The 17,108-nt window shown below is 36.2% G+C and overlaps 1 protein-coding gene across 1 annotated transcript in view; it reads left to right on the plus strand.

Annotated features, from left to right (window-relative positions):
• The window catches only part of MICU1 (mitochondrial calcium uptake 1), a 234,430-nt gene that overhangs the window by 135,671 nt on the left and 81,651 nt on the right, over positions 1-17,108 (plus strand). Inside the window, exon 8 of the mRNA XM_051982176.1 lies at positions 1,047-1,244. Within this exon, the coding sequence (XP_051838136.1) occupies positions 1,047-1,244 (198 nt within the window). The remainder of the gene's footprint in view (positions 1-1,046; positions 1,245-17,108) is intronic.

A 17,108-nucleotide genomic window follows, 5' to 3' on the forward strand; every position in this document is an offset into this window, starting at 1 on the left:
TTTAACACAGTGCCTGGCACATTGAAGATGCTTTAATTTAAAAAAAAAAAAAAGCTTGTTCTTTTCCCTTTTCTGTAAGCTAAGTTGACAGTTTATCTTAGAAGGGAAAAAAAGGATGCACTAGAAAATTGAGGGGTAGACATTTATCTCCTGTCTTCCATTCCTGTCAGTGATGTCTTAAGACCTTTGCAGTATTAATTATAGTCTTTTCACCATTACAAACCTTTTTTTTACCCAAGTCAAACTCCCAACATTATAAGTCGATTATTTTGAGTCTATATAAAGTATTGGTGATAATTAAAAGACAAAAAAAAACTTCCACAAATACATGGTTTCTACCTCTGTTTAAATTGAGTTAAAACAAAACATATCTTTCCCCACCCTTTCATGTCATTACAAATACTGAAGTGATATTTTTCAGACTGGCATTGTAAAAATTATCATCCAGGACAATGGCTGCCGTTTATCATGATCATTTTGACCCTTTGCAATGTTAATTATTCTATTTCCTATCTGATAGTCTGATGGAAGAGTTACCATTTGAAGGAAGCAAGAGTATCATGTTTAAAGCAATCCCAGACTTTCCCCCTAAGAATAAAAAATTTAAAAGCCCCTTAATTACTTGCTTAGGTTAAAGATTAATTGTTGCAAGTGGCTGTGTCCTCTCTCCAAGTGCTTGACTTAGATGCTCCCTCCATGATTGAATTGGTTCTCCTAGGAGAATTCTAAAGCACTGGCTTCATTTATCATTCCTAACAAATGTCCTGGTCACCTAGAGATTTAAAGCATTTGGCTGGAGCTGTTCCTTTTCTCTATGAAAACAGGACAAGCCATGAATCCAGGAGGGAAAGTTTTATTGACATTTCTGAAATTCTTGAGATAAGATGTTCCTTGGAGGATAGCGGTCTCTCCCCTGGTCTACATCACTTGCCAAGGAAATTAGGAACTTTAAAAAGAATATTCCTTTCTGAAGAGAACTTTTCCAGGATCATCCCAGTTACCTCTATTACTCTAATGATTTGCTGTTTCCCTTTCTGAACTCTTAGGTTCAGAGCATCATTCGCTCCCAGACCAGCATGGGTATGCGTCACAGAGATCGTTCTACCACTGGTAACACCCTCAAGCCTGGCTTGTGTTCTGCCCTAACAACCTACTTTTTTGGAGCTGATCTCAAAGGGAAGCTGACCATCAAGAACTTCCTAGAGTTTCAGCGTAAACTTCAGCATGATGTCCTGAGGTTAGAGGTGAGTATCTGCTTACTTTGTGGGAATTGTGACAATAACCTGTAGGAAGGACTAGAGTTGGCTGGACCTCAAAGCTTTTGAGAAAGAGGACATATATACTTGAATATTCCCTGTCTAAGAGCTGATTAAAATGCATTAGCAATAGATCACCTAGCAATGTGTAGAAAATACCATGTTCTGGAAAATGCTTTGAAATCTGATGGAATGTAAAGGGACAAGGAAAGGCCAAGGATTGAAAATTGTAGCTATTTCTGCTAAATCACCAGATTGCTAGGTAAAATAAATTTTAAAATCTGAAGGAGGTTTTTGAAAGGTCCTTGCTGTACATTTCTCGTATGAAAATGACAGGAAGCAATGGGGGATGTAGGGAAAAGATGCACACAGAATAGATGGAACCTTTTGTATGTCAAGTCTGTTCAAGGCTTAAAACAGAAAGATGCACAGGAGCAGATGTTTTGGAGAGAGCTCTTTATGACTACTTTTGATCCCAAGAAATTATTCAGAGAAAGGAAAGATGCCTTGACTTTTCTTTTTTTGCGTCGACTTCATGATGACATGTTTAACGACTGATCATCATTGGGTTCTGAAGTGATGGGCCCCCACAGAACGAGGGGGCAATGTACATTGTTCCTCTAGAATTGTTCACTTCATTTTTTTTAAATTAGCAGTGATGGGAGGAGGGAAGAAACTCATAACATTTCATTGTGTGTTACTTTGGTACCAAATAAAATTGAAAAGATCAGTCACTGATGGAGAGAAGTAGAAGTGTGGGTAATTGGTAGAACTTGATTCCTTTTCTCCCCCCTTCTTCTCCCATCTCCCACAAGCTCAGCACATTGTCTAGCAGCGAGAGTTACTTAATAAATGCTTGGTGGTGGTGATTACCAGTGCAAAAAATAATTATACTTCACTTTGGGATATATTTATGATTGTGAATATGGATATGCTTTGAAGTTCACAGGGTTCACTCGAGAAATTAAAGAAACATTATTAACATATGCCTACATGTGGAGCTGAAAGATTGACATCTTCATGCTAACCTCTTTTATGCAACATTCAAGAAAACATTTTAACATTTCCTGTGTGTTATGTGTCCCTCTGCCTTCTGTGACATAACTGTAAAGAGTAGTTTGGGTAATCTGCCAAATACAAAGAACCTTGTGATGCCTCTCCCATCACAAGGATAGTACTTCTCTCCAAGTGTTTCCCTGCTACATGTGACATAATAAATGGTAAGGTGAACAAGGAGAGGTTTTCAGCAGAACCTAAGACAGAAATGTTTTTCTGGCAAAATTAAGGTTGCTGAGAAAACCATTGTAGCAGATTGTTTCATTTCATTTCCAGACTCTTCTGTAACTATTGATGTTTTATAGAGTACAAGCAGTGAAGCAAAATAGTGTGATTGCTGTCACTTAATTTGAAATAAAATTTTTCTCTATAAATAAAAAATCACATTATAGATTATGGAGTTCACTCAAGGAAATTTTAAAGACAAAGATTGTGAAAATTACTCATTTGGGAATCCTAGCATTTATTTCTAAACTAATTAAAGATTTACGTAATTTATAATGTCAGGAATAATTGAATCTCAGTTTAGTACCATTTATTTGCTCTATTACTCAGAAAACTTAGCTGTGAAGTTGAGTGGGGTTTTTTATCTTTGTATATCCCACAGTGGATTAAGCATTCAGTAAGTATTTGTTTCATTGAATTGAATTGACTTTTATTGTATAAGTAGCTAGTTTGATATTGAGTACAATTACAGTATGCTAAGTGCTCTGCATAGGAAGGAGTGTACAGAAAGGCAGCTCCTACATGTTTAGAGAAGCTGTGTATTTCACGGATATTTTAGCAAAATCCAGAGAAGGAGGGACTAACTTTCATCCAAGTTATTTTCAGAGAAGTTGGCAAGTAAAGAGATTTTGGACAGATGCATTGTTTGCAAGGTTGAATAACACACTTTGACCACATGTGACAGTGGGTGACATGATGCCAGTGAGAAGTCAAGGGTGACACAAGGTTGCTAATTGAGAGCCCAGTGGTGCCTTCTTTGGACAGTGATAGGAGAGTGGGAGAAAGGGAGCATTTGGAGAGAAAAGAAAACGAGTCCTTTGGACATGTTGACTTTGAGATGCTTATGAGGCCTCTGGCCTGAAGTGTGTAAAAGGCAGTTAGTGATGAAGGATTGCTGCTCAAAGAGAGAGAGCAGCTGGAGGTGTAGTTGTGGGAGTCACTGAGCCCACGAGAGCCGAGGAGCTCACCAAGTGAGAAGACATAAAGGAAAAGGGCAAGAGGAGCTTTGGGGACCCCCCATGCAGGGTTTTACATGGATGAAGAACTATCAGAGGGGAGTGAGAAAACAATACAATGGCCCTGAGACAGAAATGGAGAGTCACTGGGGGGTGGGGGAACACAGCAAGTAGGCTTGTAGGGAGGCCACTGTGTGCAGGGGAAGTCAGAGGTAAAAAGACTGGAAGGAAAGGAATGGTTCAGGCTGTAAAGACCTTTAAATGGAAAACAAAGGCATTTATGCTTGCTCCTAGAAGTAACAGGGAACCTTTGGAGTCTTATCAAGTAGGTCAGTCATGGGAGGTGTTGGGAGAGAGGGCTTACATGGGAAGATCTTCACTTTAGGATGATCATTTTGACAGCTCTGTGAAGGGTGGATTGGAGTAGTGAAAGACCAGAAGTCCTGAATTGGGGTGGCAGGTCTCAGAATAGCAAAAAAGAGAATGTGTAAGAAAAATGTTACTGACCCTTCCAGCTCTGAAAGTCTATGATTCTTTGAATCTTGGAACCGTTAACAAGATGTTGTCTAGTGTTTAAGATTTGAAAACACTTGGCTTACATATTATATTGGGAAGGATTGCCAGCCCCAAACTAGATAGAATGCCAATGAGATAGAAAAATCATATTTCTCCAAAAAAAAGTAATTTTTCAAAATTAAATTAAAAGATGTTAAAGGGAAACTTTTCCTTTACAACGTTTAGAGCCTTCAGTAAAGTGGTAGATATACAATAGGCATTAAATAAACGAATGTTGGATGAATAAATTAAAGATCTGAGGACTCACATTGACAAAATCATGGAACAGTTGAAACTGAAAAAATTTACATTATAGAGTTCCCAGGTTGTTAAAACATCTGGAAAGAAATAGTAATTTCTTTAAATATAATCTTTCTTTTCAAAGTTTTAGCAATTTCTTTCCCCATTGGGTGTGAAATATGATGTTATCATCCTAGCCAAAAGGAAAATGGAAGTGGATAGTACCATAACTCTCTTGTGAGTCAGAGACTTCCATAATTCTTACCTACTCCATCCTAGTTTTGTTTCATTGCTTAATTATACACTTTTATTCCATTGTGAAGTCTCATCTTTCTCTCTTTCCATCCCTTCCAAATATAATAACTTTGAGATTGAATATAGATACTCTGACTTAAGAGAAAGAGTAATAGAAAGAATCAGACTCAGGTTGGGATTTAAACACCATCCAGTCATTTCTTAGCTCTGTGACCCCTTTAAGCAGTTCTGGATAAAAATCTGTGGACTCTTTGAAAGGATGTTTTTAAATGTATAAAATGAAATACATAGATTTACAAAGAAAACCAATTATATTGAAATGCAGTTATAAAAATATTTTTAAGTTTATAGATCCCACCCAGTTTTTAGCAAGAATTGAACCGTTTCTGTCTTAATACTTCTGTCTCTTCCAGATGTTAGGATTTTATAATTTTTTTCAAAATCAGGTTACTTTTTCTGACTTTGTGAAGGAAGCTTGTTTTAGATTCATTCTCTGCATTTCAGTGACAGAAAATCTCAAATGGCTTGACTGTTGTCCTTGTTTTCATAGTGGACAGGGCACTGGACCTAAATTCAGATCCAGCTTCAAAAAATAGTAGCTCTGTGACCCTAAGTAAATCACTTAATTTCTGACTATCTCAGTTTCCTCCTTTGTAAAATGATGATAGGTACTTACCTCCCAGGATGGCTATGTGGATCAAATGAGATAATATTTGTCAAGCACATAGCACAGTGCCTGGCATATGAAAAAATGTTTAATAAATATTCCATTTTCCCTTTCCAAACCTCTCCTGATCTTAAGTCTAACAGTCTATCCACTGCACCATGTGAATATGAAAGAGACTCCATCTTACTGGATAAGTTAGGCCTTCTTTGCCTTTGTGACTGTCTCAGGGATGCCTAAGCTATTTGAGAAGTTCAGCTATATAATTTCAAAGATTTCATCCACAGCCAGGCTTTATGTTCTCTGTATTTTGTTTTCCTTCATAGCTTCTTTCTAAACTAGGCAAAGGGCAAGGAAAAATCCCATTAGGCAATAAAGAAAATTTTACACAAAGAAAGAAGGAACTTGGCAGAGATTAGTCAGTGATGGAGCCTGAGCTAGTGCTCCTAGTTTGTTAGCGTCCACTAAGAAGTGATTCATAAAGCACCAGCCAGATTTTAGAGATAGCTTCTGGCCTTCAGAATGTTGAAACTGCAACACATTTAGGACTATGGAATTTAAAACTGGAAAGGATCATAGATCTTCTCTAGTCCAGCCTCCTAATTTTAGAGATTAGGAAACTGAGGCCCAGAGAAGCATGATGACATGCCTGAGGCACCCCACATAATAAGAAGTTACAGCCAAGATTCAGATTCATAACCTTTACCTAATAAACTTCATTTTCACATAAGTTTCATTAAGTTTTGGTTCCCTGTTGACAATAGTGGGTGCCCAGTAAATGATCATTGATTGAGTAGTGTCTAGATTCTTGTCAGGCTTGTTTGATTGAATTCTATCCTTCTTAAAGAAAATAGATAGATCAATTTCAAGATATATAGACAGTTTTAAAAATATAATTTGAAGTTATTAAAAATTCAATTCAAGGCTAGGAAAAATCATTGAGTGAAGTTTCTCAGAGACTTATGCCAGGCCTAATTCTAGTTAGTGTATTTATTGATTTCTTGGAGGCCAAAGTAAGGAAGATATAAGGCAACGCTAAAAGATCCTACAAGATAGCCTTTTTTATTTCTTTTTTATTTTAGTAAGCATAGGGCAAGAGAAGAGAAGAAATTGTAGAAATGGCCTTTAAAAAAAAAAAAAAAAAAAGCATTGTAGAAACAATTGAAACCTGTTTATGGCAGAAGGAAAAGAGACTTTTTGAGATATGCACTCTGAGAACTAGTCATCCCAAAAAAGGATCTGAGCTAATAGGGTTGGGTTCAGAAGTGTAACTTTTTTTGTAGGTTTATAGGAGTCAGGCAACATAGCCATTTCCTAATGAATAAGTATTCAAGAGATATGAGCATATAGCTCTCAAAAGAAGAATTGCAAACTATAGCCAAAAGATTTCTTCAAATCATAATTAATGAAAAAAATAAAAATTCTGAGGTTTCATGTGATTCCCAACAATTTGATAAAGATGGAAATAATTAGAGGCTCTAGAAAGATAATCCCACTAATATTCTATTCGTATAGCTGTGAATTGGTCCAACCATTTTGGAAAGAACTTTGAAATTCTGCTTTTAAAATGACTATAAAATATTTGTATCTTTGATCTAGAGATCTAGCTGCTAGGGTTATATCCCCAAGAAGGCCAAAGACATAAAGGAGGTTACCATATACACCATCATATTTATAAATGTACTTTCTGTGGGATCAAAGAACTTTCAACAGAATAGGTGCCTCTCAGTTGGGGAATGACTAAAAACACTGTCATACATGAATATAATGAAATCTTATTGCACTAAAAAAACCTAAGTATCAAAAATTCAGAGAAGCCAGTAATTCAAAAAACAAACATTTTAAAAAGCACCTACTATGTGCTAGACACTGAACATAGGAAGACCTATGAACTGATACAAAGAGTAGCAAACAGAAATAGGAAAGTAATACACATAATGACTACAATAGATAGAAAGAATACACACACAAAAATGAAACTTATGAGCAAGTTTGACCCTCAAAAGGAGTTGATAAAATTCTTATCCCTGCCTTCTCTCTGCAGAGTCCGCAAACTTTACTATACACTATACAATTTGATCACTATACAATTTGGTTTTCCTGAAATGTTTTTTTTTTCCTTCCTTTTTTACTTTGTTACAAGAGATAGCTCTCTAGGTAGGAAATTAGAATGATAGTTTCAGAGCTAAAAGTGATGTAAAATCAAAACATCAAAATAAAAATTTTTAAAGAAAATAATAATCATCCTTTAATTTTTAAAAAGTGACTTTGCTACATAGCATGGTTTGGGTTTTTTTCTTATGTTTCTTTCTTTAAAAATAAATAAATAAATAAATAGATTAGATGATTCAAAAATGGCAGAAATAACAATCTTTTTTCCCCAAGGTAAAAGACAAGTGGACATGTTGATTTAGCAGAAAAGACAAAAGGGAGACATAACTTCCTGGAAGTCTATAATTGCATGTTATAAAGAAGAACTGAGCCAGTCATTCCCAAGGGTAAAGTGGTAAAGAAGGGAGTGGGGGGAAAATTTTTGTAACATCAAGTCTTACAAAAGTGAATGTTGAAAACTATCTTTACATATAATTGGAAAAATAAAATATTGTTGAAGTAAAATCAGTCAGTAAGAAATATAAGGTTTAAACTGCAATGGGAACAGTTTAAGAAAAATATTAAGTCATTAAAGGATCTAGGTTAATAAAATATCAAGGGAAATTCTAGAGTCTTCTATGCTGGCAATATTCAAGATGAAATCTCTACACCCCTTTCTGTGGGGTTTCTAAATAGAATTAAATTGGTGTTGCTGTGATACAAAAGAACTCTAGGTATTAGATAGAGCCTATTCTCCCCTCTCGCCTAAATGCTGATGGAAGAGTAGACAGAGATGCTCCTTCCCCAAAAAAAGCCACTTAATAATATACATGTTAACAATTGTTATTGTATCAGAAGATTCCTGGCAAAGTATATTTCTTTTTTCCAGGGTCTTCTCTGGGAAAGTAAAATTATGGAAAGTGAGTCAATTATGTAAACACATGAGAGTTAAGCCCTGCTTTAACATAAAGCCACAGAAGAAATTATCAGTAACCAAAAATTGTTGAGAAAACTGGAAAATAGTATGGCATAAACCACATGTATAGGCATAAACCAACATCTCACACCCTATAACAAGATAGGGTTGAAGTGGGTTCATGAATTAGACATAAAGAATGAAACTAATAAACAAATCAGGAAAGAAAGGGGATAGTCTACCTGTCAGATCTTTGGAGAAGGGAAAAATTTATGACCAAAGAAGAAATAGAGAACATTACAAAATGCAAAATGGATAATTTTGATTGCAGTAAATTAAAAATATTTTGCACAAACCAGCCAATGTTTCTGATGTCTCATTTCTAAAATATATAAAGAACTGAGTCAAATTTATAAGAATACAAGTCATTCCTCAATTGATAAATGATCAAAGAATATGAACAGACAATTTTCAGATGAAGAAATTAAAGCCCTTTCTAGTCATATGAAAAGATGCTCCAAATCACTATTGATTAGAGAAATGCAAATTAAAACAAGTTTGAGGTACTACCTCACACCTATCAGATTGGCTAAGATGACAGGAAAAGATAATGATAAATGTGAGAGGGATGTAAGAAAAGTGGGACACTAATACATTGTTGGTAGAGTTGTGATCTGATTCAACTATTGTGGAGAGCAATTGGAACTATGTCCAAAGGGCTATCAAACTGTGCATACCCTTGGAGCCAGCTGTGTCTCTACTGGGTCTGTATCTCAAGGAGGGAAAAGGACCCACAAGCACAAAAATGTTTGTAACAGCTCTTTTTTGTGGTAGCAAAGAATTGGAAATTGAGTGGATGCCTATCACTGGGGGAATGACCAAATAAGTTAGTATCTATGAATGTAATGAAATAATATTGTTTTATAAAAAATTATGAGGAGGCTGATTTCAGAAAAGAATAGAAAGACAATGTGAACTGATGTTGAGTGAAGTGAACAGAACCAGAAGACCATTGTACACAATATAGCAAAATTATGTGATGATCAACTATGATAGACTTAGCTCTTCTCAGCAATATTGTGATCTAAGACATCTGATAGACTTGGGATAGAAAATGCCATTCTCATCCAGAGAGAGAATTATAGAGACTAACTATGGATTGAAGCATACTATTTTCACTTTTTTTGTTTGTTTTTGTGGGTGATTTTTCCCTTTCTGATTTTTCTTAAACAACGTGACTAATATGAAAACATGTTTTAAATGCTTACACATGGATAGTTATATCAGATTCCTTGCTGATTTGGGGAGGGAAAAAGTAAAGAAGGGAGTGGAAAAAAAAAATTGTAACATCAAGTCTTACAAAAGTGAATATTGAAAACTATCTTTACATGTAATTGGAAAAATAAAATATTATTGAAGTAAAAGAAAGAAATTATCAGGAATTTGGCAGCTATGAGACATCCATTGAGCAAGAATAAATGCAGTCTTCTTTCCTCTCATGTTTTCACTTCCAGAAAAGCTTTAATGGGCTGATTTGACAGAGGTTGTTTCTTCTAAGTCCCAACATCAAGATATTTACAGCTTTACTAAGTAATTACATGGAAGTTTAAGAAATGTAAAAATACTCAGACTTGAAGATTGATGAATAATACATCTGGTTAAATTAATAAAATATTTTGAATTTTTTTTTCTATAAAGTGTAGAAGAAAGCATCTATAAGCATTCATTTTATTCTCTCAAATATTTGATGAAAGTCATTAAGTATTATACTCCTTTTCGGAGGACAAGAATGATCTATATGACAAAATACTGTTATGAGTTGGTAATGGCCCCAGAACTAGAAGCCTATTGTCCTCAAGTCTAATCTTCTCTAATAAGTACCCCTGCTTTGTAGACAGTGTAATAATTCTATTGCAACAACTAATAATTCAACAAACCAATTTTGCAGTGTCAGTTTTGTACAGGGCACCACCATGCCTAAGCACTGAGAATTCAAAGCAATAAATAATCTAGGCAAACTTGCTTTTTTGTGGTTCTTTACGTGGGACATTCTATCTCCCATCACTCATTTTTGGATATAGTCCAGTTTCCATGCCTGCAGTACATACTTTCCTTCTATTTTCTTCCTTTTTTTCAAAACTACTCCAAGCATAGCCTTCTAAAAGAAGCCTTTACTAATCCCCGCAAGTGCTAGTGCTTTCTCTACTTTCCTAAACTCCATTGTTAGTACTTCTATTTGTTTTGTAGAAGTAGATTATTATGATCCTCATATTATGCCTTCCTACTTGTGCTTCTTTCACCCTGCATCAGTTCACAAGGCTTCCCAGGTTTCTCTGAGTTTTCCAGATTCATTATTCCTTATAGATCATTAATATTCCATTACATTCACGTGCTGCAATTTGTTTAACCATCCCACCAAACCTGCATAGTGGATAGAGCATTAGACTTAGAATCAAGAAATTCTGAGTTTTAATCTTGGCCCAGACATTGCTCAGCTGTATGACCCTAGGCAAGTCACTTAATTTTTTTTTTTTTTTTTTGCTTCATAGATAATAATAGGACCTATTTTACACATACTCTTTATTGTGAGAATTTGTTGTTGTGAGATAAAACTAAGATAATATATGTAAAGAAACTTTGCAGATATTCAGAATGTATATGAACATTAATTATTATTATTTCCTTTCATTTCTTTGTTACCATAAAAGTATTGCTATAAATATTTTTGTAAACATATGAGCATTCCCTCTGTCAATGATATCTTAGAGTATGTACCTAATTGTTGGAATCCTTACTAACTGCTAACTAATTAGAGTTGATCTAATCTTACAAGAAGATGTTTTGGGCAGAACCTGAAACAAGGTACTAAGTAGAACTAATTAATACAAGGCTTGTGTTCACACCTTTACTCATTGGAGTTCAATGAGTTCACACCTCCCTTGAAGCTCTTTGGGCCAGAGAGCACTAGCATAAATAGAGCTTCAATGGGCCAGTCAAGGAAGTTCTTCAGAGTGAAGAAGCTACAAGTCGAGATTTCAGCGGAGTTACGCCAGAAGCCCTCTCTCCGAGGCAAGGCAGAATATTTTCCACTTGGCTGGCTGGTGGCAGAAGAAGTTCTTCAGAGTGAAGAAGCTACAAGTCGAGATTTCGCCAGAATGACATGAAGAGTGGATCTGGCTGGAGGCTGAAGAAAGCAGAGGCAGAGGCTGAAGGACCAGACCTTTGGATTTGGTGACACTCGGAGGGAGCTCTTGGAACCAAGCAGAGAGATAGGCCTCTAAGCTAACCGGGCTATATTGGAGATAATAAAAGATCTGAACTTTTATCACCTGGCTGCGTTTTGAGAAGAAAAAGCTCACCACATTTTGGTGCCCGAACAGGGACTGATTCAGATCCATCTGAACCAGATCACAACATTTTGGCGCCCAACGTGGGGCTAACAGACCTCCTTAGTGGATTTCGGTGGAAAAGCTCTGATCCTGATTTCAAGTGGAAAAGCCTCTGATCCTGATCCAGTGGAAAAGACTCTTCAACCCAGAAATTAGGGTGAGTGCAACAAAGAAGTTTTGTTAGAAGAGTTAAAGTAGAATTTCAGCTAATATGGGACAGATATTTAGAAAACAGCCTGTTTCTGTTCATAGAAAATGTTTAGAGAGCATTGTCAAAATTATGGAAAGCCAAGGTTTAATTATAAGTTTACAGCAAATCACTGAATTTTTACAAACTGTAAAGGACATATGTCCTTGTTTCTCTCTTGATAAGGAATTAGATCTAAATGAATGGAAATTGGTTGGAGAGGATCTTTGTCAATTCTATGATGAAAATGGGCCTAACTCAATAATTAATACATATAATGTAATACAATTGGCTATAAGAAGTTATTTAAGTAATAGAATGATGAAAAGGAAAGTACAGGAGGAAGAAGTGCCAACTTTACTAGGTGAAAAGGAGGACGAATCAGATGAGAATGGAGTTAATTACAATTCTGAGTATGATACTTCACAGCAGGAGGAATTAGGTGATTCCACATCTCATGACCCTCCCCCCGCAATTAACCCTTCATGGGTGGAACAAGGGGGAGGGAGAGAGACAGAAATACAGTCAGCTTCTCCTGTAAAGCAGAATTTGACAAGATTAGAAAAAGCATTAATTAAAGCAAAAAATGAAGGAGAAGATATATCTGATTTTATAAATGCATATCCTGTGATTGAAGAGCTCAACTCCTCAGGTCAAAAAGAGAGAAAATACACTCCTTTTAATTTGGGAAAAATTAAAGATTTGGAAAAGGGTTGCACTCTTTATGGTGCTACATCATCTTATGTGAAGATGTTACTGGATAATTTGTCTTATGAAATCTTAACCCCGAATGACTGGAAATCCATCGCTAAAACATGTCTTGAACTAGGACAAAATTTATTGTGGCTTTCAGAGTTTCATGAATTATGTAGGATTCAAGCCCAACACAATAGGCAAACAGGACAAATCACTTTTGACCAACTAGCTGGTCAAGGTCAGTATGCAGAGAGTTCAGAACAGATTTATTATCCCACAACAGTGTATGAGCAAATTTCTAAGGCTGCAATAAAAGCTTGGAATTCTCTCCCTGGACAGAAAGATGGAAATAATGCTTTCACAAAAATAGAGCAAGGTCCCAATGAACCTTTTGCAGATTTTGTGGGACGTTTACAAACAGCTGTAATAAGAACCATTGAAGATAATGCAACCACAGAAATAATGACTAGACATTTGGCTAAGGAAAATGCCAATGAGATTTGCAAGAGAATTATATGGGGGCTAGACAAAGATGCTCCTTTAGAAGAGATCATAAGACGCTGTGCCACAGTAGGCACAAATGCTTATTATACCCAAACTATGATGAACATGGAAAGACAAGGTCCTTCTTGGCAAAGGAATTATAGAGAAACTCGTCAATGTTTTCAATGTGGAAAAGTTGGACATTTGAGAGCTCATTGTAGATATGGAGATAGAGTGAGAAGACGGGGTGAGAGAAAACCCAAAACCCCATATCCAAAATGCAACAGAGGCTTCCATTGGGCCTCAGAATGCAGACAGATTCAGGGAAACGGGATGAGGGGCCCAGCCCCAGGGCCCAAGGCAAAAAACACTTGGGGCATGATGGCAGCCAATGGTGCACCCAGAGAGTGCCTAGAAGTTCAGTACCCAGACATGACCAATCAGCCAGAAAGCCATATGATGGGAGAAGGGGATTACACAGTCAACCAGCCAGGAAGCAACCTGATGGTAGAAGGGAATTAGGTTAACTGCTTGGGGAAGAGGATCTGCTTATATTTCCACAGATGAAGAAAGAATCAGATGGCTGACAATGAGACTGTCAAAAGGACTCTTAAAATCTTCAGAAATCATTGGGTTCCCTGAGATGAAAAATTGTTGATGAGACCTTTTGCAGTACTTCAGAGCTTACAAGAATTATTAGATTCCTGGCACATGAACTAATGGACAATGGATTGCTTATGGACTATTTCTAGGACTTATGGACATGTGTAAATTTTCAGGTTGATTCATGTTGTTACATTACTACTAGCCTGTGTTATATTGCTATGTGCTTATGTAAATTATGTATAATGCCTCCCATATTGATGGATTTATGTATACCATGTATATCGGTTACAAAGTAGTGGCCCATATTGATGGATTTATGTGTACCCCTTCAGAAACCCACTAATCTGATTAGATTTCCTATTTCCTTTGGTGTTTTCATCTAACAAAAGAAAGGGGGAGATGTTGGAATCCTTACTAACTGCTAACTAATTAGAGTTGATCTAATCTTACAAGAAGATGTTTTGGGCAGAACCTGAAACAAGGTACTAAGTAGAACTAATTAATACAAGGCTTGTGTTCACACCTTTACTCATTGGAGTTCAATGAGTTCACACCTCCCTTGAAGCTCTTTGGGCCAGAGAGCACTAGCATAAATAGAGCTTCAATGGGCCAGTCAAGGAAGTTCTTCAGAGTGAAGAAGCTACAAGTCGAGATTTCAGCGGAGTTATGCCAGAAGCCCTCTCTCCGAGGCAAGGCAGAATATTTTCCACTTGGCTGGCTGGTGGCAGAAGAAGTTCTTCAGAGTGAAGAAGCTACAAGTCGAGATTTCACCAGAATGACATGAAGAGTGGATCTGGCTGGAGGCTGAAGAAAGCAGAGGCAGAGGCTGAAGGACCAGACCTTTGGATTTGGTGACACTCGGAGGGAGCTCTTGGAACCAAGCAGAAAGATAGGCCTCTAAGCTAACCGGGCTATATTGGAGATAATAAAAGATCTGAACTTTTATCACCTGGCTGCGTTTTGAGAAGAAAAAGGTCACCACATTTTGGCGCCCGAACAGGGACCGATTCAGATCCATCTGAACCAGATCACAACACCTAATAATACTATTACTGGGTCAAAGAATGTGGACAATTTAATGACTTTTTTAGTATCATTCCAAATTGTTTTTCAGAGAAGTTGAACCAATTCATAGCACTACCAATAATATATGAATGTGCCTATATTTTCATATCCCCTCAACTTTATTATTCATCTTTTGTAATCTTTTTCAATCTGATAAAAGGTAATACCTTAAGAATTGAATTAATTTTTATTTCTCTTATTGATAATTTCACATGGCTGTTGATAGATTACATTTGTTTTTGTTTTGGTTTTTTTAATACTATCTGTTCATATCATTTGATCACATATCTATTGAGGAGTGGCTCTTGTTGCTTATATATTTGTATCATCTAGATTTCAATCAATCAAGTTTTTATGAAGCACTTACTATATAGCAGGTGCTAGACAAAGCAGTATCAAACCTTAAAACAGAAATATTAGCCACAAAGATTTTTTTCTCAGTTAACTTTTATTTAATTCCAACTACATTAATTTTATTGTTATAAAAACTTTTCAGTTTTTGTGTAATTATACTATCCATTTTGCTTTCTATGATCATCTCTATCCTTGGCTTATTTAAGGATTCTCACCTTAGCCATGGTTAAATGAGATACCTCCTTTCATTTTCCTTTTTTTTTTTTTTAAATGACATGTGTTTTTAGGATGTATTATAGCACATAGCGTAAGACGTTGATCTAAACCTAGTCCCTAACCAATTGCTTTCATGGATTCCAATAATCAAATAGAAAATCTTAAACCAGTAGTTGATCTCTTTCTATTTATCATTTACTAGGCTACCGTGTTTGACTATTTTTGGATCTTGTTTACATAATCCATTGATCAATCTTTGGATTTTTTTTTTTTTTACCAGTACTAAACAGTTTTTATGACTACTGTCTTGTAAAATAATTTAACATCTGGTATTTCTAGGCCCCCTTCACTTTTTTTCTTCCCATTATTTCCCTTGAGATTCCTGACTTTTTGTTTTTTCAAATGAACTTTGCCATTATTTTGTCTAATAGTCCCTTGGTGCTTTAATTGATACAGAACAAATTACATAAAGTAATTTAGGCATTAGTATTATTTTTAATATATTGGCTTGGCCCTAAATTCCTATGATTCATTCTCCCAGCCTTTCAAAACTCCCAAGGTCATCTGAGACCCCCTACTTTCAGTGTATTCCAGCAGAAGGAGTCATTGAGATCTCTCAAAGTAAACGAGGCCATTGGCCCCAAGCCCCCCAAAGCTCAAGGGCCATTTTGAACGTATCACAATTATTCCTCTTCCACACATCATTAGCCACCTGGCACTAGTTACAGAATGTCTGTGTATGCTCCACAGTCTATCTCTCCATGCACTTTTCCCAGAAGCAAATCTCCAGCATCTTCCACATCAAGAAACACCATCTTTTCCCTAGTATCCTCCACATGAGTACACCAAATGAGGCACTCTGAACATGTGCCAGACCCTCATCACATATGGAAAAATTGCAAATCTCTTTTCCACACAAGACTGAAGTAGGTAAAATAAAATCTAGAATTATAAAAGGAGAGTATGATAGGTGATTCATTTCAATTTCTGGAAAAATTCATATGTCTTATTAAAGGGTAAATGTTTTATTGTTTAATAGAGCAAAGTTTTCCATTTCTTTCACTTTAGTTTTTAATTAATAACCGTTTTTTTTTTCTTCCCACCAAAAGAAAAAAAAAAGAAAACAAAATGCTTTGTAATAGATATGCAGTCAAGCAAAACCAACTCCCATGTTGGCCATGTCCAAAAAATGTATGTCTCATTCTGCATCTTGAATCCATCACTTCTCTCTCAGGAAAAGGGTACCCCAACTGATCATCAGTCTTCGGACAGTTTCATTCCTCACAGAACATAAATAAGTGCCTTCCCAGAGATACCTGCCTTTTTTCTCTCCCATTTAGATATGTTTTCCCCCAAGAAATGTATTATAATAATCAGAATGCTAGATCATGAGGCCTAGATACTATTTTGTCACTGGCTGGTTACGTGACTGTGCAAGTCCCCTCAATTCTCTGTGCTTCATTTTCCTCCTTTATAAAATGAAAATGCTGGTTTAAATTATATCAATAGAAGGTCTTTTCCAGGTCTGACATCATACTCTGATTCTAAGAGAACCTGCATATTCCTTCATCCCTCTCATAATTCTGTGATCTTATCAACTGCTTCACATATAGGATGGCAGTCCACTTAATAACACTATGACAAACCAGGATACTTTTATAAAGTCAGGAAGATTTTAGGCTTGTCCTTGGTCCCTTACAATATGTCTTCCTTTGCCATGGGTTATGGGGGAAATTCCCTTATAATGATGTTGTTTGTAATTTCCAGTAAAGGATTACATGGAAACAACTATATGCAAAAGTTGATTCTAAAATAATTGCGGTAAAAATAGGAAAGTCTTTCTCTCTCTCCCTCTCCCTCTCCCTCTCCCTCTCCCTCTCCTTCTCCCTCCCTCTCTT

This window comes from Antechinus flavipes, chromosome 2 (assembly GCF_016432865.1).
Source record: "Antechinus flavipes isolate AdamAnt ecotype Samford, QLD, Australia chromosome 2, AdamAnt_v2, whole genome shotgun sequence".
In the NCBI taxonomy this organism is placed as follows: domain Eukaryota; kingdom Metazoa; phylum Chordata; class Mammalia; order Dasyuromorphia; family Dasyuridae; genus Antechinus; species Antechinus flavipes.